Genomic DNA, 27,856 nt, shown 5'->3' with positions numbered 1-27,856 from the left:
CGGCCCGGGGTAGTTTGCCGGCGGCGGGGATCGAACCCGCGGCTCCAGCAGGCTCCGGAAGGGGGAGAGCCTCCCCGTTCCCCCCGAGCCCGGGGTTGGCCGCAACCTGCGGCGGGCGGACACTCACCGAGCGGCGGCGGCGGCTCCCTCGCCGAGCGGCTCCCCGCAGAGCGCTCGCCTCTCCCGGGGGCGGGGGAGGAGGAGCGGGCGAAGGGCGGAGGGAGGGAGGGAGAGCGCGGATTGAGCCCTGCCGGCTGCCGTCGCCGCGCTCCCTGCCCCCGCCCCGGCCCGCCCCAGCGGCGCGGCGAGCGGCGGGGACCGGCGAGGCGAGGCGGTGGTGTGCTGCGCTGCGCTGCCGGGGAAGCGGCGATGTGAGTGTCCAGGGGCCGGGAGGGAGCGCGAGTAGGGCCGGCCGTGTGAAGCTCTCCCACAACCCCCGGCACCTGCGCGCCGGGGCGGGCAGGGCCGGCAAGGCAGAGTGGGGGCGGGCGGGCCGGGCCCCCGGTGCCCGCAGGCTCTGGGGAGGCCTTGGGCAGCCGGTCAGAGGCTGTGCCCCCGCTGGGGCCGGCGACACCCGCCTTGCTGTCCGAGTTATTTCCCTCTCGCTCCGGTGCCTCTGCTCCCGTCTGTCCTGCTTTTCTCCCCGCACCCTCCCCGGTTGTTTGTTTCTGCTGCCCTTTCGGCCCCTTATCGCCCCCGGGCAGCTTCGCCTCCCGCCCGCGGGGACGCCGCCACCCGAGCGGTGCGGGGGAAGGCGGCTGGGTGTCCCCGACCACCCACACACCGCCGGCTTCCTCGGAGCCTCCGGGCCTGGGGGAAGCGTGTGGGGGAAAAGCCGCTGTGCCTCGGTTTTGCTGACCATCGCGACTTCCTTTACGTCTTTAACGAGAAAATTTGTGTTAATACCTGACCACATTTGGGGTGGGCGTGGTGTAAAAATCCAAGCTTTGGTCTTTATGAAGTGAGAATGTCATACGAATGGCATTTTTTCGTTTCTGCTACTTTTCTGGATATCCTAACTTCCCTGCTGAAAAAAAAAAAGAAAAAGTAAGAAATCTGAACCTGACCAAAAATATCTTTAGAGATCTTTTTTGTGGGGAAGTATTTGATGGTTAGATTGTGTCAGCCTGTCTTGCAGACTGGTACTACATACAGCAGTGTTCTTAATTTTAGTTATTGCTAAAATTATACCTGAACAATTTCTTGACCCAGTTTATGTTGCTGGGTTTTTCCTCTCCTAATTCTTATCATATTCTTCCTGACATAGCCCATATCCTCCTTCTGCATCTACAGTAGCAGACCTCTGCTCTCAGTAGATATCCCTGACTTCAGATACTGAACTTTTGAAGGCTGACTCAGGCAGTTCGCTTTAGGTTCCCTGTATGAGGAAGAAATACGCATCTATGGAGTTCAGTTTGCTTCTCAGATGCCTACTTAGGATGGAAAGAGTGGCATTCAGGAGATGACAGTCTCCCATCTATTGACATGGAGAACTTAGATGACTTGATATCTCACTTTTTAGACAACTGAAGTTAGGAGAGATGAGCTCCGTTGGAGCTCCATACATGCAGAAGGCTCCCTGCCCTGATACTCTTGTGCATTCTTGTATATTGTTAAAAATATTTGTAGCATTACCTTTCAAGTTATATAATTTATGATTTAGGAAAGAGATCTGGCAAAGCAGATCCATGCAAATGATCTTCAGCACCAATATAGGTCAGACTGAGCAGCTTCTGCAGACTCTGTTCTCCACTCAGATTGTCTTGCGGGATATGACGATTTGTATGTTGATCAGAGGGGGCTAATACAGTAATAAAAAAAACCAGCCGCTTGGGTTGTAAATTAGAATTTACAGAAGGATTGCAAAAAATATAATCAACTTGAAGGCCGGAAGAACTAAACCCCTCACAGGACTGCTCTGTTCCATGTGGATGAAACTGCCATCCAGTACTACTCTGTAGGAGCCTGCATATAGACCTATATTCTGTGATATATGCGAAGGCCGACACGCTAAGGTTAGGTAGAAGGACAGCCCCATATACTCAGTGTGCCAGGGATGCTATTTTCTTGTGTCCTTATTTTTAAATACCATTTTTTAAAAAATAAAAATTAAGGGTATGTATGTATCTGAGAAGTGTTTTGAGGGTAGGATTAGTGCACTATGAATTAATGGAGTTGCTGTGAATTATTTGGGAGCGTGGGCTGTTAGGGCCATGGCACCAGGACCTACTTCATGGGACAAGAAAACCTTTTCTTTTTTGGCCTTCATCCCTGCCGATTCTAGCATTGCATTCTTAAGTCTTACTAATACTGGGATGTTTGAATTAGAATTAGCTGTTCTTGAATGGTTTCCTATGTGGAGGAGGATCTATTGTGAAATATATGTGATTTTTTTCTTTCATTCTTTCTACTTCTTTCCATTACAAAACAACTATTTTTATTTAGAAGTACACAGTATTCCCAAATAGAATTTATTAGTATTTCTGAATACTGTCCTGTTGAGTGGCTGTTATAGAACAGCCATAGTAGCTAATCTGAATTCATTTCCTTCTGTAGTCAGGAACTTGAATCCGTGTATTTATTACTTCAGATGCCTGTATTCAAAAAGGTGATGCACGCACAGGCTGTTCAGTGTTCAAACCTGCAGAAAGCTGGAAGATACTAACTTTGTTCAAAGTCTTCAGAGGTTGTAGATATTAAAAACAAAGAAGACTGCTGAGCATGCGGATGATGTTTTCCCCCCCCCAAAGGCTTATAATTTGGACAGATATATCCCTGATACAAACCCCCCTTCATCCCTGCCAAATTTCAAGTCTGGTGTTTTAGAACAGAGCTATTCAAAGCAAATGCTTCCAGATTTTGTTTACATAGCCAAATTATTTTTTTTCTTGTGTTCAGAACCACCTGAAACAGTTGTTTCGGATTTTTTTCCACCTTTTTTTTTTTCCCCACCTTTTAATTTCAGCCAGTATATGGTAGGAACAAAAACCTACAGCCCAGTCTCAAAGTAAAGTTTGGCAACACTGTCCAAGCTGAAGATAGTTCTTTTATGAGGGTTTCTTAAGCTTCCCTATATAAAGAAGCCTGACTGCACCACCTGTTAAAACATTAATAATACTGTAAGTTGTGAGGAGAAGCAGCTCGCAGGTTGATGGTTTGGGGCCCTGGACCCTGGTACTGCTGGAGTTACTCTGCGGGTTACTTTCTGAATGTTGTCGACACAACCTGTCCCCTTGGCGTGCTCCCAAATGCATGGTTCGCATGCAGTGGGAGTGCATAACCCCCTCATTGCAGTTGTAGGTTGCAATGTTTGAGTTTTGGAGTTTTCTCTCTGAATTTAAATGTTTTCATACCTTTTGAGATGGCAAGTGTGGCAGGTGCTGTTAATGCAGAGTTGCGATTTGTTCTTCCCCATCTCCTTGTTCCCTCTGAAGTTTTAAATGAATTTCAGAAATCTGAAAATGGTTTCAAGATTGACACTACTTGCACTTTCCAGCTGTTTGCACCAAAGAGTTTGTCATTTCGTTAAAGTTTCAAGAAAACAGTTTGATGTTTGCTCCCCCTTTTTCCCTCCTTCCCATTTAGTCCTTGGAACTGTTGCACATTCTGCCCCTGGGTGGTTTAACGAGTAGAAGATGAAAGAAAATCCCTTTATTGTGTGTTTTTCTTATTGGAAAAAATCTTATAATTAATAAATCTTCTTACTATTAAAATCACAATTTCTTCAAGAGACTTGCATTTCTTGCAAGTTAGTACAAGATTTCCAGCTCTGGCTGAAAGATTACAGCAGTTTGTCGAGAAGTTGCCCAGTACCCATCTGTATCCGTGCTGCTGTGTTCTCTGTGTGCCAGGTAGCAGGTTGCCAAGCTGACTTGCTCGGCCAGCTCTGGAAAATCGGGCTCCAAGCGGACTTGGAGGTAGAGCTTCTCAGTAAAAGTTGCCCACCTCTCAGGGTCGGTGTCACCACGCTCCCATTGGGATAGCTGCACCTGGGTGAATGTGTACAGAGCTGAAGTCTCAACCCTGCAAACCTGGACAAGCCAGACTTGATGCACTCTGGACTGTCTCTTCGTTTTAGTGCCAGGAAGAACGATTGTTGCGGTGGTGATGGCTAGCTGGTCGGCTTTGTGGTCCTTAGCAGGTTGGCCCAGCTGTAAAGGAGAAAACAAGAATCTTAACTTTACTGATATAAGTGCAGGCAGAAGATAAGGAGTCTTAAAAGCTGTACTGTTTTTACTGGAATGACTTTTAAAAATAACTGCGTTTCCCTTGATTTGATTCAAGTGTAAAGGACTTCTGTACCACTTTAATGGCATCTCCTCTCAGGCGTGTATTTGGCAGATTAATAAAATAATCACATACTTAAACATTGTCTTTGATCTGGATTAACTTTAAGGCTTGTGACTGGAGCCTGTGAAGCACTTGTAGCACCTCACCGAAGTTGGGTCTCGCTTCAGTTGCCACTCCTTTCCAAACACTCCTCTTTGCTTTGCTCTCATTGCAGGGCCATTGGTGCTTTGCAGGCTCCATCACTGTTATAATGGCAGATGTTATTCACTGGATGTTTCAGCTGAGCTTGCTCTTTTATTGAGTGTTATGAACTCAAGTGGAAAATCTTTAAGAGAATTACTCGACATATAACACTCCTCATGCTCATAAGTCATGGAATTGGGACCATAATTTACACAATTAACTTCATTAATCATGAAGTGCAGGATTTAAGGTTCCCAGGATACCAAGTCTTCTGCACAGAGTATCATTTACGCTTAGATGTAACAACAGAGAGCCAGCTCCAATCTTTATCAAAACCAAAGAAGAGATGAAGACAAAAGGCTTCCGTCGTCAAGACCTGGATTTGTGTTTGAGCCCCAGGTGTGCCCTCAGGTTCTCCAGCTACACGATTACTCTCTGTGTAGCTGCAGAGGTTTGCAACAGATGTGGCATCCAGTAGCGCTTAGGAAAGAAATCGGTGGAAAATATAGCTGTGAAAATACAGCTCGTCACACTCTCAGGTCTTGACTTTTGGTGGGTGCAGCTGTACGGTCTTAATTTTGGCACTTACGCTTGATTCTGTTGAAGAGAAAGAGCCAGCCCCGTTAGGTTCAACTTGGAAATACGCAGATGTTCTTGCATCTCCGAAGCACACAGTGAGGCTCTTTGACAATTTATTTGTTTTCTGTCAGAATTGGTCCGTGGCCTTAGGAAGGTTAACCCAGCTTTTAGCTGCAAATTTATCTTAGATGACGTCGAAGGATTTAGAGACAATTTAGGAGCTATAGCTCAATAGGAAAAAGGGCCTCGAGGTATTTCTGAGCTCTGAATTTCTCCCTCCCACTCAGCTGGTTTTCCAGCCAGAGTGTTCGATTTCCCAGGCTTTGGCCCTAGGACATTCTGATATATAAATCTCGAAAGCCTTTTAATTAAATGTGTGACTAAATAATCACCCAGTTTTAAAGTACACCATTTAGGGATGAGCAGATTTCTGTTTAAAGGGGGGGGAAGCCCAGCTGCTTCTTTCTAGCTTCCCAGAAAATTGCTTGAAAAGCTGTGTGTTGCTAACGCAGTATTGCTTACAGGTTGATACATTTTTGCAGAGGATATCCTTCGTACTTAAACTTCTCAATAATCATAGCCTCGTAGAAATTGTGTTTTTTCATTAAGCATGGTAGGAGAGTGTATTTTGATATCTACTTAAATTTTAAAGAGTTGAATTGATCAGCTGTTTCTGTTATGAAAGATCCGTTCGCAGGTATCCTAAGGTGCTGTTCGAGGGTGCTGTTGCTGTGCATGGAAGAATTTTTGTGTTTATTGAATAAAAATGTCAGGAAGTATTTTCCTTGAACTCTGTACATTGATCTTCAGATGGAAGGCAAAGATACATTTTTTGGACTGATCTTTTTTAATGTTCTCAGGGTAATCTTGAATTGGTTTTGGTTTCGCCCCTCCGTCTTTTTCATTTTAACTTAAAAACATAGAAGTCTGTTGCTGGAAGGTGTTCTGTTGAACCAAAGCATTGCATCTGTTGCTGCAAGTCAATGACAAATGGAATTATTTCTGCACAAGCCTCATCTGGCAATAGAAAGCAGTTTTTGATGAACAAACAGCCATTGGAGCGGTTGTTTGTTTTATTGTTAAACGCTTTCATGTAGTAAGTTTTGAGCTCTGAAGAATTTCCCCCAAGTTTCCTCACACATGTGCAGCTTATCTAAATTGCATGGTTCAGAAATATTCACATTTTTACACTGAAACATCCAAACAATTTAGTGCTGTGTCTGTGACCCCACAGGTCAGAATCTGTTCTAGGATTCCCCGCAGTAGCTCACGTTGTCCAGAACTGCATCTTTGTGTTCCTAAGCGCACTCTGTACAGTATCCCAAGAAGACTTTAACATTAAATCTGAAGTTTTACACTTAGAACCGTTTGTTGTATGCATTTTTATGGAAAATAGTGCAAGTTGTACTTTTCTGACAGTTCTGTGTTTAATTAGGGTATCTAGAGATGCTTGTTTCTCTCTGGCTTGCTTTGTCTTGTATTTCTGGTTCTTACAGCATCGCCTCCATTGTAAAAAAATTGCAGTCTTCAGGGGTCAGATGAGCACAATCTCAATACTGAGCTGTGCTTTATGGGGACAGTAGTCAACAGTAGTCAATATAGCTACTCATGCTTGCTCCCCATAATTTGTTTTTTTTAAAAAAAAAAAGAAAGAAAAACAAACTTTTAGCACTCAATCACCCAAAGAAGACTAAATTTAGTTTCCGAAGCTATATATATATATATATGTATACAAAAACCTGTGGCTGGGATTATTGTTTCAGATTATACATCTTATTTTTTTTTTCTCTCCCCAGGGCCGATTACTGGAAATCTCAGCCAAAAAAATTCTGCGATTACTGCAAGTGCTGGATAGCAGACAACAGACCTGTACGATGGTCTACCGTACAATGTCAATGATTCTGAAATACTAGGAAATTGAATTACAGGCTTTTGACATCACTTTTGATACTATTCTCTTGATGCATGAAATGTGTGGTTTTAAAATGCCGTTGTAATACTTGTGATATTTAAAGTATATTATGTTGAGAGCCAGATGCTGCATAAAAGATGGTCTGTGCTGTTCTACTTGGCAGTACAGATAAGAACTGAAATATCTGACCCTGCTTTTTCTTCAGCTTCTGTAACTTAACATTTGATCTGTCTTGAAACTTTGTCCATGCCTGTTCCTAGCCTTTGTATGCAAGTAGAAAGCAAAACCTGGCATATGTGCTGTTTATATCTGGTAGGCCTGGTGCAGCCAGCACTCTAAGCGTTTAAAGCAGGTTTCTTTCATTTCAGACAGCCCACAGAAACATTACTGGGTTACAGAAAGGTGTTTCTGACTTGCAGATGCTATTTGCACACTGCTAGACCCATTGGTTTCTCACTTAGAAATAAATTTTGCCTTCCTGACTCGATGCCGAGGGTACTTCTGGAGCTGAGCTTCATCTGGCTTGCAATTAGATACCTGCAGTTCAGAATGACACGTGTGAGCTAATTGGTTTAAGTTTCTTCTTGTAGTCAGTGAAGAGAAATGCACGTTAAAGGGGTGGGGGATTTGGCTAACTTATATCTCATTTAACTGTCTTTAAATGAGATGAATCGTCCCCTGGATGTGCATCCTCTGCACATTGGTTTGTGCAAAGAAAATCCAGGGTTACTAGGTCAGGCTTATGCACCTGACATTTGAGCACCTAAATGAGCTCAGATACTTTTTGTAAGAACCACATGAGGACTTCCACTGTTGTACCTGTGGAGCCTCTGAACTGCTTCCAGCTCCTGCTGGCTTCAGTCTTTCTGGCGGCTTTTTGGCTTGCAGACTGTTCCGTTGTCCTTAGTCACCCAACTCTCCCACCTTACCTTTTCCTCTCTCAGATTTGCGGACCTGCAGACTAGTTTGAGTTCATGGGATATTTGTGGAGCATAGCATAATCTAATTAAGGACCGTAGCTAATATTTGGAACTCTAAATAAGCCATACTGTTTTTAAAAATTTGCATGAAAACAGAGAGGTAAAAAAAAATAACAAGCGATGATACTTGGAAGGATGGCATGGAGAGGGAGCTCAGATTACCTGTTACTTGTCTCTAATCTGTGTTCTGAACAGTATTATTTGAAAAAAATTAAATCTGATAGACCATGAAATTTTATTATACCATTTTGGAGTGTTACTGATTTTTCATAATTTCTATGTTGAGTGTTTCTCAGTGTTCCTGAATTCCTATAGCCATTTTATAGCTGTAGTGTTTGCTGTAAGTGTTTTCAGAACAGATTACATTTAGGCTTGTTCAGCTAAATTTAGTCTAACTAAATTTTAACTATGTAAATTAACTGCATTAAAATTGTGTAATACATATTATTTTTCTTGGGTTTTTTCTTGCTTTTAAGAGCATTGATTTTCATGAAAGAGGGAAGAATCATAAAGAAAATGTGGCAAAAAGAATTAGTGAGGTAACTCAAATATCTTATTTGCACGAACACTTTTTTTTAATCTCTCTTATTATCAGACTTGTTTTATTTATTCTCTTGGGGTTGTTTTGTCTTGTTTTGTTTTAGATTAAAAAGAAAAGCTTGGAAAAAGCAAAAGAAGAAGAAAACATGTCAAAAGAATTTGCAGCAATGGAGGAGGCTGCAATGAAAGCATATCAAGAGGACATGAAAAGGCTTGGAATTAAGCCAGGTAGTTCATATAGCTGCCAAAGGATTAAAGACAGAATTGAAAGAATATTCAGTAGGAATGTTTTTTCTTAAATTAGGTTTTAGGAACATGAGAACAGGCCTTCAGGACTGTGTTTGCTCATAAAAAAATAAAATCAAAAGCAAAACAACAAGGAGTCTGCAAATTGCCAGTAGTAGAAGTTGCAGTACAGAACGTTTTTAGCTATGAAGTCCTCTGGTCCGTGGAACAATATGATTTGGAGTAAAAAAATTAAACAATGTGATAACAAAAAATAGGCTGTAGCTGGTGCTTTGAATCAGCAGTGCAGCTTCCCTTAGGTAATTTTATGTTAGATTTTTGCCAATTGGAGACGAAAGTTCCTATTGAATAGGAGAGGTTGGGTTCCCGCTGGGGTTAAACAGTGGAGATGAGAATCTCCTACTCAGCTTGCAGTTCAGCAAGTGCCTTTGTTTTGTCCAGGTGAAGACATATTATCCTTTAAAATAGTTTGTAGTTTCAAGCTCCTGTAGGATTTATCTTTTTCGTAACTCTCTTAGTTTCTTTTTTGTTGTTGTTCAGTTAAAGATCATTGGTCCTTATGGTTTTTCTCTTTAGGTTACTCATCTTTTGGTATTTGGACTTTCTTATGACACTATAGTATTGCTACAATGCAAGATTCTTTAAATATAGTCTTTTAAACTTACCTGCTATGAGTGTAATACTAGTGAGTGAAAGTACTCATAAAACAACAATTCCTATTTGCTGTTGCTCAAAAGTGACTAATATTTAAGATCAGATTATTACTCTTTTTTAAAAAGAGAATATTATTTTCTTTAAGATGAGGTAGGTCCCAGTTCGACACAGAGTAAACCACAGAGTAACACAGTGGAAACTCCAGGAAAGAAAGAAAAGAAAGAGAAGAAGGAAAAAAAGGAAAAGAAAGAAAAGAAAAAAAAGACACCTCAGGACCCCTCAATGCCACCAAAAACTGAAACGAAGGAGTGGGTGCAAGGATTTTCTCCCGAAGGCTATACGTATTACTACAACACAAAAACAGGAGGTAAAAAATAGTGAGAAGCAAATGCAGATACAGTTACTGGATATAAATGAGAAAAGACTGCCTGCATTTCTTTACTCTTCTGCTCTCTCAGTAGTAAGCTGATTATTAAAAGGTGAACAATTAGGTGGAGTTTTGATATTCAGCATTCAAGGCTTAGGCATCTAGAACTTCAGACTGGTTTTGCTGTTTGTTAATAATGTAAGAATGCAGTAATTCCAGTTTCTGGAGATGTTTAGCCTTTCACAGGTTAAGTATACAAAAGATAGCTGTGTTAAAGAAGCTTCCTTATCAGGAATGTGAAATAAATGAGAGTAAGTAAATGAGAGCTGTTAGGGATTGCTGTCTGATTGTTTCTTTCCACATTGACAGGATTTATCTGACTGACTTCTGTTGAGGAGCTATGTGTTATGATCTACTTTAGAGTGTAAAAGCAACCTTCTTTTAATTAGACTTAATGAGACTGTTACAAACTGTTTCTTATAAATTTAAGAATTGCCATTAGTATTTGCCGTAGTCTTTCCTCATGCAAGATAACTTCCAAAAGGTAAAAATCTCGCGTGTTTCGTTTCCCCTGGTGTATGCTACCATTTCAAAAACAAACACCTTTTTTGTATGAAGATTCCAGTATCTGTGTATCAGCCATAGTTTAATAGTCTGGGAGGTGGTTAATCCTCATAAAGCCAACTGTAATAATTATGATACTTTGGTTTATTGTTCATACCGTGGTTTGATCAAGGCAGATTTATATTCCAGTGAGGTGTATCTGTATTACTTGTTTGTATGTGTGCACACATAAGTGTCATACCTTTTACATCTGTTTTTTTCTAAATATTATTAAACAGGATTGAATGATGGGTGAAATATGGTTTTGCTTTTTTAGAATCACAGTGGGAGAAACCTAAAGGATTCCAAGGCAACTCTCAAAACTCACAAATGGTAATCAAATACTGTTATTCAAACTTTTCTTTGTCCTTGTAAGCACTTATCAGAAATAAGAGAAGCAATTTGCAAGTCTTCTGATTGCAGAAGATAAATTGTTTGCTCTTAGTAAACTTAGAAAAACATAATTTGAATATATGGAATGTTTTACGATGTACTTGATGAAAGCACAAATTTTGCTATACAAATGTTTTTTGGCTAATTTGTTTATCAAGGGAAGAGAAGTCATAGTGGTGGTTGTGTTTTTACAGAATATGTTTTTTGGATGCTTCAACCCATAAATTCTGTTCAACCTTTCGTGAATGAAATCTAATTAAAAAAATTAAAACTTACACATTTGAAGTAGTTAAGACTCTTTTATCTTAGGAAACATTGAGATTGCATTGTCAGAGAGTGAAAAAAAAAGAGTGCCTATTTTTTGTGTTTGCTTTAGGATATGGCTGCGTGATAATTTGTCTTTTTCATGGAACCTATGTGCAAGCAATATTTTGAGAATATTACTTTTAGAATATCACTTTCTTTTTCTTATTTAAGGCACTGGAAAACTTGCCAAATAGCCCAGAGAGAGAAATATTTCTTATTACTATTAGTGGGCTTTGCCCTGATGCTTACCACTCGAGGATTTTTGTGCTTCACAACATTAAAAGTTTTTTTTTGTGCTTCACAACACTCCTGTAAAGTGATGTTACGTTTCTCCATTTTTGAGATAGGTATCATAGGTATAGTATGATTTAAAGTCAGTGTTGTTTGCTAATGTTGGTTTTATGTTAGAGATCAGAAAAGCCTGGCTTTTTCAGAGCACTAGGCCAATATTGTTGTATCTGAGAAGTGGCTTATGCTTGGTACTCGGTTACTTACAGTCAGAGGAGAAAATGGTTATAATCGTGTATATTTTTAGGCAATTGAATCAATTCACAAAATGTACGTGAAGTTTTGTCAGTATTCCCTCTCTTGATAAGGCAGTGTTTTATCTCAAAAATGCAGGCTTTTTCCATCCAGCGTTCATTCCCAAGAGACCGCACACTTCGTGTCAGAGCTGCCCATCACATGCTATTCTGGCTTTCTGATTCCTTTATCCTGCGGTTTTGCACAGCTTGTTAACAGCACTTCAACTTTATCTTTTCAGTCAAGGCCTAGCTTTGCAATATTTATAAGCCAGTCTTACTGTAGCCTTCCCCTGGAAGAGGTGGTCCTGTGACTAATCTTGTACGTTCCTTGGTGCATATTTGCCCTGACAGTAAACTTGTTTAGGGAGTGAAGACATCAGAGTTTAGGTTAGCACTTTGTAGGCTTAATGTCCTTGCAATCAGCTCTCGGGGTGATCAGAGAAGTGCCGGTGCGGGGAGAGCAGATGGAGGAGAGAAGGAGCTGCCTTCTTGGCAACAATTTGAAGTTAGCTCATCTCAGCTATATCATAAACACACACCTTCAGCCTCGGGTATCTCTCCAGTGCCACATGGCTGTATTTTGCCATTCCTCCCTCACCCTCCTTGGTGACTTTGTGGTGTCTTGAGTTATTTTCGCTATTGCTAAAAACAAGCATTTGATTGCTCCCTTATTTAGTCTGAGCTAAAGATACTGGGAACATTCCAGATCTCTAACAAGGACTCACACTGCCCAGAAATCAAAGGGCATGCTTGCAGTATGTAGCGCAAGTGAGATTCACAGGCCTTCCATGTTTTGCAGCATGTTAGCCTGCTGCTTAGACTTTGTGGTGAGAGAGCAGAGTAATGAAAAGGCATGTTGAAGACTTGAAGACTACCTACAACTTCAGTTAGATTGACATCATGCATGTTAGCATTTGCATAGGAGGATACTCGGTGTGCCTAAAGTCAAGTATCTGCTGAAAACCTCTAAGAACCAGGTCTAAAATGTTCAGGATCTAACTCTTAACAAAAAGGATAAGTTGTACTTAAGACTAGTCTTTTGTCCTCTTTCAACTTAGATAAAATAATTTTTCCTTTTGCTTCTTTTGTTGAAACTAGTACACTGAAACTTTTGAGAGCCAAATCTCGAGGAAACTTGCTCACTGACGGCTTTCTTGCTTTTTTGCCTGCTCTGAACCTGTTATTATTCTGATATTATTAATCTGTTTCATATATAGCTTTCTACAGAGCAGGTATGAGAACGTTAAGTCCTGATTGTTTTGTGTTTTTTTAAAAAAACGCAAAGTTTTAATAGAGTATTAAGCAAATGCATAGGAACGTGTGTGCAGAAGCCTATTTGGGGTGAGGGGAGAGGTGTTTATGTGTACCCACAGAGAAATTCATTAATGCAAAAATCATGTGTGATGAAGCGGCATAGAAGTTCTGCCCAGTACAGGGGAATGGGCAGTATTAGTATTTAAGGAGCAGTGAAGTAGTGTATGTGTAAGTGTTTATGTGTCGGTGTTAATGGAAATCAGGTTCTTAAGGAAGATGTTAAGCCACGTGTAATGACTGACTAGCTGTGTCTGATTCTGCAAAACATCTTTATTTTAATTACACATCCACAGAGCAGAGACATAACAGCAACTTCTGCCGCATTTCATATTAATTAGTAGGGAAAAACAGTGCTTTGCTGAAATTGGTGCTTTACTAAATAAGTAAATTCACGGCATGCATTCCTGCAAAGTCTGCTTCTCCGGTATTTTTGGTGAAGATCTATTTTGGAATAAATTTTAGATGTTTTGGTTTTGTTTGTTTATGTTTAATTTGTGATAGTATTTATCGTACTGTTTTTCTATAGCCCTCATAAAACCCTGAGTCTTCCAGAGAAATTTTTTCTTGGTCTCTACTTAAGACAATAACAAAACCAGGAAATGTTAACTTCAGGTGTGAATACTTTGGAAAATAAAAAACATGGCCTTTTATGGCTTTTATCATAATATGAACTGTATGGCAACCTTTACTATACTGCTTCATACTAATTATCTACTGTTTGAAAAAACTGTCTATGTGCATTTGCAATACATTAAGTTAATTCAATCTCACTTGAGTCAAAGGGAATACTTTCTAACAACTTCAGGGGTTCAAGCTTAAAAACAGTAAAATTATCATTAACAAAAAATACTCAAGGTTTGAATAGTCTTGTAAGCGATGCTTTGGCTGATCCTTAAAACTCTCTTGTTTAACGAGCGCCTGTATCGTTTTCTCAGGGAGCAGAGTGGGTAGAAGGTGTCACTGAAGATGGTCATACCTATTACTATAACACACAAACAGGAGGTAAGGAGAGCTTGTTTTCCAGTTAATCTCTATTTCAGAAGAGAGGGTTCTCAGAGCAGCATTTTATTTTGCAAATAACTGCATTTTAAGGCCATTACTAAGTTTTCTATTTCTTAAGCTGTTGCCTTGGTTGAAATATACTAGTTGTTAAGTCAAGGCTGGCTTTATAGTTGTATCATCAGTGTATATGCATTTGTGCTTCATAGGTTTTATTTGACATTCCACTTACAACTCTAAAATATGGGTTCTTCTTTTCTACATATATATCGAAATTATTGTTTGAAAAACAGAAAGAAGCAGGATGTTTGGGGGTTTTTTTGACAGAAGAATATCTTGAACTTTTCTTCCTGCTGACGTAGCGTTGATAAGAGAGTCCAGAATCTTACCTCCTACTTCTTTTCCCCATTTTTTTCCCTACATGGGGAACTTTGTGGTAACTCCCCCACAACAAGCATCTGTTTTCTGAATCTGTTTGAATCGTTTTAAGGTCAATGATTCCTCTCTGGAGAGCACATGATTTTATGCCGGCTATGAGTTTTCCTTCTGCTGTTGGGTATGAAGTGGCATTCCTGACGATGCCAGGAATAGCAAAAAAAAAACCAAACCCAAAGCCTTTCAGTTTTTCAGCATGCCACTCCCCTGCTCAAATGATTTGTGATTTATTTTTTTTTTGAAAGGGAAATGACGTGATGGTTATTTTTAAACAGTACCTTCCAAGTTCAGATACATTTTTTGCCTTTGGTTGTATTGTTTTTTAAAGTTCTTCATGGACACATGACACTTGTGAAGAATGTTTTTGTAATCATTGTATTTGGTTAAATTTTGACTTGTGAGATTTTAAAGCAATGCCTGACTTTTATAGAGCTGTAAGTATCTTGGAAATGCTTGAAAATTACTTGTCAGTTCTGTTAACGCTAAACCCATCCTCTGAAGACAAGACAAAGTGTTAACCGAGGGGACTGATCGCAGTGTCTCATCTCAGGTGTATAACTTAAGAAGCCAGTATCTCTAGGCTTAGCTCCTGCTACGAGTCATGCTTTGGGAGGCTGCACCTTACTCCGCTGGCTGTATGTGACACCCAGGAAGGTGAATTTTTCCAGTTACTGGTCTAAAGCTACGTGGCGGCAGTATCATTTTTTGTTCATTCAGAGCCACTTATTGCCAGTTTCTTACATCTTTACTTCTTCAAGATAAATCTAGAAGCATACCTGTTAAATGTTGTTTTCAGGTAGGGATTTCTCTGGAAATAGATAAAATAATTGGAAAAATAGTAGTTTTATCACATTTGAAAGCTTAAATAAAATTGTAGTTTGAAAGTTGGTGTACTTTTGCCTTATTGTTACCAAAAGCAGTTTTAAGACCATTGAGTCAACTTTTATTTAAATATTTCCTCTCAATATATTTACTGGAATATTACGTTCTCATTGAAAATGAGATTATACCCCGTAGATACTTTAATGTCTTTTCAGAATAATGGTTGTATTTCCTTGTTTACTTGACGGCTCTTTAATTAGAGACCTAATGCTCCCAAGCCAAGTAGTACAGGGAAGGGGGTTATCTGCCCGGGGAGCTGAGGCTCACAGTTAACATTCTTTACCTTATCCTTTCTTTGTAATCAATGGACAACTCAAATCAAATAGGCACCTCTAGAGGCCAATTTGTCTGTCCTGTGATAGGATGGGACCACAGTTCACCATGCATGATATTTTTCTTAAGCACTAATTACAACACGCTTTATCAACAGTGAACTCAGCTGTCATGACAGTATCTCTGCTGGGAAGTGAAATGTTGTCTTTCTGATTATATTTATGAAAACAAACATACCAAACAAAGGCAAAAGCCTTGTGCTAAATTATTTGCTGTATTTTTGCATAAGGCAGCGCTGCTTCTGAAAGGTAATGTTGTCAAAGCAATAACAGATCAGAGTTAGAAACATAAATAACGTGGTTATTCAAATATCTTGGACAGTATCTACATGGGAGAAACCGGCTGGTTTCGTTTCATCTTCAAATGAGAAAAGTCAACGTGACAAGCATTCTGAAGAGCTTGCAGAAACAGATTCCAAAGGGTCTGATTCCGACTCGGAAGACAGTGAAAATGAAGCACAGGGTTCAGAAAGAAATTTCAAGGTACGTTCTCTCTTCAGATTTATTTTACATACAGTATTAATTTTCTAGCTTAAAATGATTTCTCTCTTGTGACAGGCTTTACTCATTGTAATGAGGTTAAACCGTATGACTGAAAGTAGAAGTTTGCACTTGTTCGAATAGCAAAATGAATCTTTATTCAATTATTTGGCCCATGGGTGTCACCATTCCAGAATGGAAAGCATGATCTTTCCTTCAGCCCACCAGAAGTAGATTGAATTCTGCCAGAAATGTGATGTTCTCTGAGAAAGGACTGTCATCTCTCTGAAGTAATCCACAAAATGATTTGGATTTCAGTGTGAGCATATGACTTCTAACCTTCATTGGTACGTGTGACTGCCAAGAAATCTTCAGGGAATGCCTTTGACTGAAAATTTCTTTATTAATTGAGGAAAACATTGGCAGCACACAATGCAAAACCTGTATCAATTAAATATTTTTGTCTTCAAATTTAAAACTTAAGATAAGGGTGTGATTATGGCTCTGGTTGGGTCAGATGGTTTTTCTGAAACTGGTATTTCAGAACAGGCAGAGACAGTTTAAATATAAAATGTATTCATAGACAGGTGTTAATTCTACAGTACATATTTTTATATCACTGTGCATCATTATAAACTACTAGGTACTAGCTGGAAAGTGTGTGTATCTGCATGTACAGAAAGCTGTATGTGAATTTTTGCCTTTTTTTTTTTTTTTAAACATGATAAGCTTTGTTTTGAAGTAAGTCTGTATTGGCTACTCCTTGCTAACTTCAGCCTTCATAGATGGGATTTTCCAACTTTAACTTTTTGTAACATTTAAGATTTTTTTTCAACTCTGTATGTGACGAAAGCTCAAGGAGAAAAATTTAAAGATTTTATTACAATATGAATTTATTGTTTCAAGTTACTCTTGATTGAAAAGTATGAATAGTAGGTAATAGTAAATAAAAGATGTAAAATAAAGCTGCATTGTGTTTTTATTTAGGCGTTTTTGCTTAAGGTGGGTTTTTTCCTCTTTAGAGGAAAGGAGATAATGGTGAAGAATCAGAGGAAGGGAAAAAGTCTTCCAAAGCTAAAAAGTTAAGTCCTTATGGGAAATGGCGAGAAGTTAAACCAGAAGAAACAGCTGGTAAAGAGGAGAGTACATTGGCTTCCCAAGAATCCTCCAGTGATGCACCTAACAAGACCAACCCTTACGGAAAATGGAAAGCAATTAAGCAAGAAGGAGAAGAAGAAGAAGAAGAACCATGGTGAGGATCTTTTTACTGTAGTTATTTTCATAATATTTGCTTCCGGAATACTTGTTTTCAGAGCTGAAGCTTTTTCGTCTGAATTCTGGCAGAATTAGCACAGCAGTGATTGGAAATGTAGCCCAAATACAATTCTTTCTGCAGTGATTATTTTAAGTAATAGCTCTCCATGGCAGACAGTGGTGGTGGTTTGGTTTTAACGTAGAAGTTCACCATGAGTACAAAGTAAATTAAAGTGATTTAAAGGATGATTGTAATCCATCGTTCTTCTCAGAGGCTGAGCATCAACTTTACATGCAGTTACTCTAAGCTTATGTTCCTTAACATCATCTTCAACAGTCTCGTTCAACTGCCTCTTGTTTTTTCAACTGCTTCCAGCCTTGAAACGGCACGGGCAGCTTTCTCGGGGCCTCTAGCTTCCAGGCTAAGTTCTGTTTCTTTCTAATGAGTAATTAGCTGGGCTAACTTTGCCTGGAATTCAAGATCTGTCTTGATCTTCGAGGGCCAGCAGCAACCTGATCTTGATCGTACTGGGTTAGCATTGTTTTGAATCCCTTCCCTGTGGGATCAATAGTTGCTGACATAATGAGTATGCTTTTTGGACTCCGAGCAATTTCTACCTAAGCCTGGTATGTTTGGCTGAGTTACTTCCACAAGCAGTGAATTATTTCTCACTTTGTGGTCTTGTACTAACTCTAAACTGTTCACTTGAAGGACACAGCCTAAAAGACACTTCAATTTTTTTGTCTTACTTTCACCCAGTATTGCAGTAAAAGACTTCTGATGGCCCTGTTTCTTGTTCTCTCATTTCCCTCATTTTAAAACAAAGTTAAGCAAGACCAAACCAAAATCGACTACGACCTTTTCTGCTGTCACTCTGGGTGAGTCCTGGAGGCTCTTACAATGTGGTGGGAGACACTTTCTGTAATGATTTAAATAAGTAGACGAAAGACAAAACATGTGTAATCTGTTTATGCCAATTTTAATTTTGGAAGCTCTCTCCCATGTCCAACCGATGTACTGCAGATGTTTTCATGACATGCGTCCGACCAGAAGGGTTTTTTTTTGGTTTGTTTTACTGCTTAATGCCTGAGATGGCTCCTCTTCTTTGAGCTGAGATGGCTCTGTCTGTCTTTTATGGCCAGTTTCTTGTTATGGGGCCTCTAGGGGTCTCGAAAAATTAGGTTTGGGAGAATGAAATCAATCTTTTCCCTCACACTGACCCCATTCTCCAGCATTATTGTTCTAAATTATTCAGCAGAAACAGTTTTGACACTTTGAACTAAATTACACTTCCGTGGAGATGATAATGTCACTTGATCAGTTCCCCTAACGCCTCCTGTATTGGACCAGCTAATCGCTCCTTGACTTCAGAGCTGATAAATTCTTTCAGATTTTGGGGAAGCACTGTCCAATAAAAAGTGCTTTCACCTACTGACCTACATTCTAGGGATGCTGCAACAGTCACATTTTTTTGACTTGCAGTCATTCTCATGGCTCTGTTTTGGGTGCTTGAGCTGATCCGTGTTTTCCTTGAAGCACAGGACCTGAAACTAGGTATAGGACACGAGCTATCAGGCTAGCACTCGGTAGTACTGAAAGATTTATTGGATGGATTGGCCAGGAATACAATGTGTATCTCTTTGCAATAGTGTTATGCTGGTGTGATTCCCAATGGACTTGTGATTTAGATCATTTTCTGTGAACTGTTCAGTTGTTCTCCATCGTATGTTTGTGCCACAGGTTATTCTTGTAGAACACAGTGTTTTGCTGTTGACCTCTTAAAACTGACTGGTCATTTTTAGATCGTCTGATTTGTTCAGATCAATATTAGCCGTGATCCTGTCCTCCAGAGCTGCTTTTCCCAACTTGGGGTCATTGGCTGATTTTGTAAGCCTGTTCTCTGCTCTGACACGCAGACCTTCAAGGTTGGACACCTGCAGAAAACTACTTAATATCATTTTGGCAATGAACTATTGCTAATTACTCACCAACTACTGTCTTTCAACATTCTTAGATTTACACACTGAAGTCCTGTTGTCTTTTACAGGACTATTTATGTGATGAGTGCTTGGGCCATGGTATAAGCTCTGCAGCGAATGAGGTCTTAGTTTTTCACTTTTCGTAACCAGCCCACACAGAAGAAACAAAGAACATGTTTTTTTTCTTGATCCCTGTCATGATGATGATCTTGGCTAGAAAACTGCATCTAGCTCAAAGCTGCTTTGACAATTAAATACGGACGTTTGACAATTAAATATGGGGTGCTGCGTCCAGCTCTGGAGCCCTCAGCACAGGATAGACACGGACCTGTTGGAGCAGGTCCAGAGGAGGGCCATGAAAATGGTCAGAGGGCTGGAGCACCCCTCCCATGAGGACAGGCTGAGAGAGTTGGGGTTGTTCAGCCTGGAGAGGAGAAGGGAGACCTTATTGCAGCCTTTCAGTACTTAAAGGGGGCTCATAAGAAAGATGGGGATAAACTTTTTAGCAGGGCCTGTTGTGACAGGACAAGAAGTAATTGTTTTAAACTAAAAGAGGGTAGATTTATACTAGGTATAAGGAAGAAATTTTTTACAGTGAAGGTGGTGAAACACTGGCACAGGTTGCCCGGAGAGGTGGTGGAGGCCCCATCCCTGGAGACATTCAAGGCCAGGCTTGATGAGGCTCTGAGCAGCCTGATCTAGTTGAAGATGTCCCTGCTCATTGCGGGGGGGTTGGACTAGATGACCTTTAAAGGTCCCTTCCAGCCCAAACTATTCTGTGATTCTGTGTTACCATCTGCAGTACACCATGTTGTTTTCTCCATGTAGATCAACCCTTTTATGTTTTCCTCTCTCCTCCCAGTGAAAAAGTGGACCTGGAGCTTCCCAGTACGGAGAGTGACAATCTACCACCACCAGTGCTAGATGTTCCAGAAGATGCGACAGTGATATTTAAAGAGAAGACAGTCACCTCCCTTGGAGATATGACAGAAGGGGTGCCAACATTTAAGAAGAGGAAATTTGAAAATGGAAAATCTAGAAACTTAAGACAAAGACTAAGTGATCAGTAATACTTAACAAATCATTTTAGATTCTGTTTAAGCTAGAGTGAATCAAAAGTTTAATATTTTAAACAGGCTTTTATAAAGAAAATGTTGGATAGAAATTAAGGATTTATAGGTATTAAAACATGTGTGAGTTGTAATATTTTTTTATTTCATTTTGATGTGATTGATTTTGGAATGGAAGTTTGTGTTATATTACTTATGCAATATTGTAAATACGTTTACTTTTTATTTTAACCATGCCATCTAAGTTCAATTTGCTCTATGTATGCTGTTTTAAAATCATTGTGTAAGGTTTTTTACTCCTTTTCTGAGTATGGGAGAAAGTAGAAATCCTTAATCTGGCAAAAATGATGCAGACCTTTTATTTTTACAGAGGAAATGGATCAATGGAAGGTACTAGAGAGTAAAATCATCCCCCAAGATTGTTTATGTGGAGTAGTTTCCCAATTAATTGAGTAAAAATGTTGTGCTTACTAACCTTTGGCTAATCGCTCGCAAAAGAGTACGTTCTGAGAGTGCCAACATTTTCAAGCATAGACCATTTGAAAGCTGTTTTTAGAGGAATTAGTTGCATCAGTGCCACTCATTTCAAACAACTTTCTGAAAGAAATTCTTTGTGTCCATGCATGATAAATGTCTTAAACCTCTGCAGAAGATTTAAACCTGATGAATTTTAACTTTTAATAACAGCACTGGAGCCATCCTTGTTGGAGTAGGTATTTCTGTGGTGTCTTCCTGTTGTGTTTTGCTCTATTGTTGTCTCTACTTGAATTTTTCTTTCTTCTTTGTGTCAAGTTTTCTTTTTTTGGTCTTGTTTTCTTTTTGTCTCTTTCCCTGTAAAAAACCAATTCCCTGATATTTCCAGGAAAAAAAATATTCCAAAGACCTGGGCCCGCTACAGCATGCAGCACCCTTTTTGAGGCTGATGGGTTTTGTCTGTTGATAAGAGGAATGCGCTGAATAGTTGCGGTGTTCGCTAAGCTGGGAGGGGCTAAGTGTATTGAAGCTTCGTTTTTCTCAGTACCATAGGAGAGGAAGACAAGAGATGGATAAGTAGAGCTGATGGCTGTACTCTCCAAGATGGCTTGGACACTTTCTTAAGGATTGGACATTTGATTTCTTCACTCGGTGGGACTGGTCTGCGTTTAGCATCATCAAGATTCATTGTCTGCATAAGAACACAGCTACGCCCATTGCTTCTCTTGGTATCAAACAGGGGACCATAAAGGTTCACATCATGAATCCATTAAAAAATATGTCTCTGTTTCTAAAGCTGACAGTGTTTCGTTCGGAGAGTCTCAGTCAAAAACAGAGGGTGCAACTTAGACAGTTGTCAGAGTCCAGCTACAGCAAAATAGAGTTGGTAACTGCTGAGCTTGAACTTAATTGAGAAAATGACTGTTCATCTGTCAGGTCGGCGTAGAAAGGAGTGCAAGACAGGGAATCTGGCTTATCCTGTGTTACAAAGGCAGCTGAAGTCCTTTTTTCTCATCTGCAACATTTTCTCTGTGTGCAGAATTAAGTATTGTATTTAATCCCGTGTGTTTCTTTGGCTTCATCAGGGTTGTTGTATTTCTTCCAATGTTTGTTTTGAGAAATGTGAAAGCTTCCTGTAATATCTTCCCCTGGATTGTCATTTAGGGATGCAGGATGCGTGCCGGATGCTCTCATAGTCATAGATGCAGGAACGTACAGCATATACCCCACGTGAGAAACCTCCCATGCAAGGCTACAACAGAAATGTCCTTTCTACTGAGGAGAGGTTGCCAGGTTTCTTAAAAAGCAGGTTTTTTAGGTTTTGCTCTTACTCGAACTTTATTCCAGCAGCTAAGAGCCTGCTCTGACTTGGAGCCTTCGTGTGTTTGCCACCAGTTTGCACTCATTTCCTCCCAACTAAGACGAGTATTGCCCTTCAGCTAAGTAGCTTTTCTTCCTCTTGAATCCATCACGTCTTTTCTGAATCACATAAAGCGTCCTTGTATGACAGGACCTTCAGCGCTCCACCAGCGCTTCTCTTCATCCATTCCAGCCTGAGTTTGCCTAGGCTTTGTGTTCAAGGAAGATTAAGGCCACACGTGATGTCACTAATGCTTCCTTATCGTATTGGAAATAACTTTTGATATGTCCCTAAACCACATTTGCCTTTCACATGACTGCATCGTGCTGTCTGCCGTGGGTGCCCTGTGATTTACCAGTACAACTACCCCTTTCTGCTCCTTTGCCATGGCCAACTGCTGAGTTAGCAGCTGATCACGCTTTCCTTTCAAGCACAATTTTATTTTTTCTTACAAATTTGTTTTGTACTGCTTCTGTTACTCCAAGCCTAAAGTATGTATCCATTTCTGTATGATCTCTGTACAATGATTGTATTGTTCGCTAGTACAGTTTTAGACAGTAGTATAGGTGTTTCGCAGGCTCCGCTTTTAATATCCTCTGAGGAGCACATCTTTCCGTAAAAATGTTTCATCACATTGAAGTGGTCATAGGCAGTGATTTAAGATACCCTAAATTGCTCGAGCTGATGTTTAAAACCATCTGGAAACAGAAGCGTTCAAAACTTGTTTCCTTAAGGAGCTGCTGTTAGTTGTAACATGAACCAAAGATCTTTGTCAAGTACTGCGTTTAACAGACCAAAGCAAGTATTTACGTTAGGAAAAAAGATGAAATGTTTTCTTTGTTCACTGCTAGTAAAGTTGGTTTAAATCCCATGCGCTTGCTTTTGCTGATGTGACCTCTAAAGCCTGCATTTTACAAAGAAATACAGCGCTTCACTCCCCACTACCTCTGAAGGGCAGTTTGAGGAGAGACCAGTTTATACTTTGTCCTTAAGTGTAAATTGTAACAAGGGCCAGTTGAATCCAGTTTGATCTATCCAAAGCCACTGTTTAATTTTGCACCATGCTGTCATTCGATTTCCTTATTGTCTATCTAAACCAAATATTTTCTCTTCTGTACAAAAATACTACTGTCTTGTGTTGAGATTTAAGGCAGACGCTGCTTTTCCAGGACATCTGTTCTGCACAGACCTCTCTCCCTTCTGCGCTATCTCCCTGCAAAAATCTTCTGCCTTTGGAATTTGCCGTAGGAATCCTCTAGGTATTACCACAGTTAGGCTCCTCATCTGCTCATCCTTCCTTGGGCCGGAGGACAAGGACAAAGGAATGTTCCTTTTACTGTTTCAGAAGAACAGTGTTTTCGGAAGAAGAGTGCTTTTGTTTTCTGACTAACCCATTTTCTGTCACGCGGCGTGTTTGTCTCTGCTTGCCTGCTTTTATTGCAAGCTCCTTGAGTGAGGGCTACATCCTTGGCTTTATAGGTGGTCGTAGACATTATTAGCAATATGAGAAGGGGAGTTGGAGAGAGAGGAGGAATCACTGCCATTTCTCTTGGTGATTTCTGATTTCTTTTGTGTGATTTTGAGCAAGTCAGTTCACTGCTCTGTATTTTTCTTTCCTCGTCTCATCTTTCACTTGTCTGACCTGTTTAGAAAGAGCTTCGTGGTACAGGTGTGCGTGTTTTTACAGTAGGGTCTGCCTGAAGTTGGTGATGCTTTTAGAAGTAAACATATTGCACATACTAAAAAAGAAAATTATTTTGTTGGGCATTTGTTATGCCAGGAGCTGTGCAGCGACTTGCTTAACTTGACTCAGGTTACAGAATAATCCTTGTTCCTATTTAGGCTCACACAAATTTTAACCCTTCACCTGGGAATTTGTAGATTTAAATCCAGACTTACCCAACAGGGTGAAGTTTGGTTTTTGTTTGACGCTTGTAGGCAAAATCTGTGCTGCAGCATCATCTAATCCAAATATTCAGATTTAGAAGGTGGGGAGGCCTGGTCATGACATGCATAAAAACATTTCTCCTTCCCCCTCCCTCCCCAAAAAAGATTATTTCAGTGCATATTTTGGCATCTCAGAAAGGGAGTAAAAAACCGTTTCATGCTGCTTGGTTTCCTTGATTTGCTTTTTGAGTTGTGCCTCCCCTTTTTCGTACTTTTCTTATTACTGGTGTCTTCCTCAAACCGTCTTCCTCCAGCATTCCTATATATGCAAATCTATGTGTCACCGCTGTGCCGCGTTTCTGGTGTCCACCTTCACCTTCCCCCCCTGCTCTCCCGAGATCTTCAGAAGGCCTCACCTTGGCTTACGTCGGCCACCGTGTCTCCAGATCCCAGCTTACGCCGAGCGCTTCTGCTGCCTGTTCGCGTCATGCCCTGAAGAAGCACAAGCTCACCTATTTTCAAACAACACGCGAGCTATTTCAAGACCGGCTACATGCGCTCTTTTGATTTTCTTGATAATTTGTTTTCCTGAGATGATAGATTTCATTCCATTCCTCATAGGGGGTTTTGCAGCCCTTAAATCCTTCTGCTTGTTGGTGCAAAAGCTGTCTGCGTACCTTCTGCTCTCTGCTGCGGCAACCCTGGGGTTCTGTTTTGTCAGACACATCTCTGCAGTCTCTCTTGTATCTACCTCTTAAGTCCTCGTACCTTCTACCTGCTAAACTATTTAGCCTAGAAATCATGTTAACCGTTTGTGTGATTAACAGATCTACCTTTTGTGCAACGTTTCGGGATATCGCTTGAGTGAAAGTTTCTGTACAAAGCAAAACACGTTGCAAATAATAAGCTGGAAAAGGCAAAATTTGCCCAAGAGGATTCCCAGAGAATGTTGGCAAACACGGGTTTGATTTCACTTATAAAAGCAGATATAGCCCATGCTAAAAACCAGCAGTGTTCCACAGACCAGGGGCTGAAGACAGTGGGTTTTAATGGCTTGCTTAACTGAAGACGCAGTGAAGAACAGTGGGGTGACTGAAAAGCGCTTATTTTAGTTTATAAGTATTGTCCGCAAAGTTAAACAGCTGGTTGCTCTTTAGCAGCTTCCCAGTTGCAATTACAAAACATTGCAAGCTCTTGAAGTGGAGTTTGTATGAAAATACCGAATAAAGCTTTCATTTGAACGATCTCTATTACTGTTGTTCATTTGTTCGAGGGTTTTGGGACAACCTGAGAGATTTATGGGTGCATGTTCTGTTACAAATGGGGCCCAGGGTAAATAATAACCAAAATAGGTATGTAAATACGGAAATGCTTCTTAAAAGAAACACTTTTATTTTGTGGTCACCAACGTAGTGTCTGGGTGCCTCCCAGCAGCGCATTAAGCAGTTACCGGAAATCGGTTTATTCTGTGCATCAATTATGAGTAACAAATGACCTGGGTTACAATTGTTAATCTTAAAATTCCTAGCAGAGTTCAGGTAAGGTTTGTTGTCGCTCCTATTTAGTAAAATTCAGAATGTAGCTGAATATATAAACTTGCTGATGGTAACAGATTGTGATTCAGTAGTCTTCAAAGATACACCCTTTTAAAAGGTGGGGAATGCGTGTAAATTATTTATGACATTTTTCTTTTACTGAAAAAAATGTTTCTGTCAGCGTGATTTTTTTGGCAACTTTTTTCACAGCAAGTGAAAAAACTATTCAGCTAGAAAAACCTAAGTAAGTTATGATCCGGGCAAACAGCTCTGTTTGTTAGAGTAGGAAATATGTTTCGTTGCTAACAGCATTTGGTTATTTCTTCCTTTTAGCTGAATGAGAACAAGCAGCTCGCTACTTAAAGTGAATAAATTCATGATTCTACGATTTGTAGTTCCAGGATTTCCGAGACATTCCCTTGTATGTTCTGCTGGTGATTAAATGGAGGTAATGGAGGTAAGGCACCAGGGCTGTTCTTCGTACGCAGAGGGGAAGCAGAGGGCTACTTCCAGGCTCGGCTTTTGTCTGGCTTCCTTTTTGGCTGGGTGGGATGCCGCCGCTCCAGACCTCAGGAGAAAAATGAAAGAGATCCAGGAACTACGTTTCGTGTCAATCACCAGGAACTTAGGAGAGATGAAGCTGGTGCCTGGCACCAGCTGCAACATCACACCCATGCGCAAGGTCCCGGTTATGCACACGGATGACCATGAGGGGAAGCCAGGCGGAGGAGGTGGTATTTTGTTCCCGTGGTTGTAGCACTATTTGACAATGGAATACGAAGCTGCAGGAGAAGGCTGGTCCTACCAGGTGAACCTGCTCTTGCTCTGCTCTCCCATGACCCCTCGTGCTGTCCTGAGGGGCTTTGCTGCCTTCCAAGGAAACACTTTCCTTTCCATTTTCCTCCCTGTGCTTAGTTATCATAATTTTTCCTGCTAATGGTTTCACTGCTGAAAGTCAGGGTTGCTTTTCAAGCCCAAGTTCAGAGTATTCCATCCTGAAAACGCCCCAGCGATGCCATCATTCTACGTCACACCCCTCCCATGAGGAGAAGCACCATCACACAGGCAAACCCCATCACAGTCTCTCAGCTCCTACTTCCTACAAAGAGACTGGGATGGGAGAACTTAGAATTAAGTTTCAAAAAATAGTTTGGAAGTTAGGAGAAAGCATTGCTTCAAATAATGCTTCGTCGACGAGGAGAAGCAAATATATCCGGTTGTAGTAAAAGAGAGCGCTGCAGGCAATGACCTCCCATAGAAGTGGGTCTGCTCTCTATCAAAGTCTCTGTCGTAGCTGAGCAGAGCAGTGTTTTGCTGTCATACACAGATATGAGCTATTGCAGCATAAGCTTAATATGACAAAGATCCTTCAGAATGCACCGGACCAGGCTGGGAGAAGGGATTGAGCTGCTAAATTTCAATCCCTACATTGGGGGCACCCAAAATGTAGCAGTAGAGGGGAGCTGCCTCCTGCTTTCCCCTTTCTCATCACCCTGCACAAAAACCATCAACAACAAAGCAGCACTACAGAAAATGAATTATCTTTGTTGCAAATATCCCTAAGGCCCAGCAGTCAAAACACGAGCATCTTTCTTCCCGTAACACGTGAGGCTCATTTTTTAAAAGCACTGCAAGTTTTTCACAGTAAAGAACTTCATGGGCATTAACCGAGCTTAGAAGGACAACCTCATCACTTAAAAGGCGTACTTTGTACGAAGTTTCCAAGATTGTCAGGATACATAATTAATAAAATCAATTGGCTTGCATCATGAAAGCGAGCATAGTAACTGGATAAGCAGGTTAACTGGATACTCTAATATTGCAGCTGATCATATTAGTTATTGCCAGCCTTTCAGCACCGTGTAAGTATAAGCTGAGTTGTGTATCTTCCTGGAGGTCTTTTTTTTTTTTTCTGAACTGCTTTCTGCAAGTAGTCAAAGTTCAAGTGTGCAAATGACTCTAAGTCACGTGGTAAGAAGTTTCCTGACTGACTTAGAGTACTATAAATTAAAAAAAAAAAAAACAAAAAACACAAAAAGAACCAATAACAACTCACAAACAAACAAAAAACAAAAGCTTTTCGTAATTAAAGTGTTGGAAGCAAGTCAAAAATTGTCAGACAAAGCTTGCTGATAAGAATGTGCAAACACACAAAAGAACTGAAAAAAAAATCCAGAATTGAGAACCTGAGTATAGTTTTCCTGCTTTCTTCCTGCTACAAATTGTCTTTCTTAATATAGCTGAATAAAATTAAAACTGTTGTTTGTTATATATACA

The 27,856-nt window shown here is 40.4% G+C and overlaps 2 protein-coding genes across 3 annotated transcripts in view; one reads left to right on the top strand and one right to left on the bottom strand.

Annotated features, from left to right (window-relative positions):
• ELF1 (E74 like ETS transcription factor 1) overlaps positions 1-242 on the bottom strand; it is a 93,901-nt gene extending 93,659 nt beyond the window's left edge. The window contains exon 1 of the mRNA XM_054191106.1: positions 128-242. The gene's annotated coding sequence lies outside the window, so the exon portion shown is untranslated. The remainder of the gene's footprint in view (positions 1-127) is intronic.
• On the top strand, positions 242-25,290 carry WBP4 (WW domain binding protein 4). 2 transcript variants are annotated; one of them, XM_054191150.1, is made up of 10 exons: positions 242-371; positions 6,849-6,921; positions 8,421-8,483; positions 8,589-8,712; positions 9,530-9,751; positions 10,632-10,687; positions 13,827-13,893; positions 15,862-16,022; positions 17,042-17,271; positions 20,116-25,290. In XM_054191150.1, coding segments are annotated over exons 1-10 (1,206 nt in total). In that variant the 5' UTR covers positions 242-369; the 3' UTR covers positions 20,324-25,290. The 2 variants fall into 2 exon arrangements, with proteins under 2 accessions (XP_054047125.1, XP_054047135.1); XM_054191160.1 differs by lacking the exons at positions 242-371; positions 6,849-6,921 and adding an exon at positions 7,003-7,026.
• The last annotated feature ends 2,566 nt before the right edge of the window (positions 25,291-27,856 follow it).

The sequence above is a fragment of the Rissa tridactyla genome, chromosome 1 (assembly GCF_028500815.1).
Source record: "Rissa tridactyla isolate bRisTri1 chromosome 1, bRisTri1.patW.cur.20221130, whole genome shotgun sequence".
Lineage (NCBI taxonomy): Eukaryota > Metazoa > Chordata > Aves > Charadriiformes > Laridae > Rissa > Rissa tridactyla.
This window is presented reverse-complemented; position numbering and strand designations above follow the sequence as displayed.

What these genes read in the sequence shown, in the direction of transcription:
- WBP4 (XM_054191150.1), top strand. An exon ending in CTATAACACACAAACAGGAG is followed by an intron (nt 13,894 to 15,861) that starts GTAAGGAGAGCT and finishes TATCTTGGACAG; the next exon opens with TATCTACATGGGAGAAACCG. An exon ending in GAAGAAGAAGAAGAACCATG is followed by an intron (nt 17,272 to 20,115) that starts GTGAGGATCTTT and finishes CTCTCCTCCCAG; the next exon opens with TGAAAAAGTGGACCTGGAGC.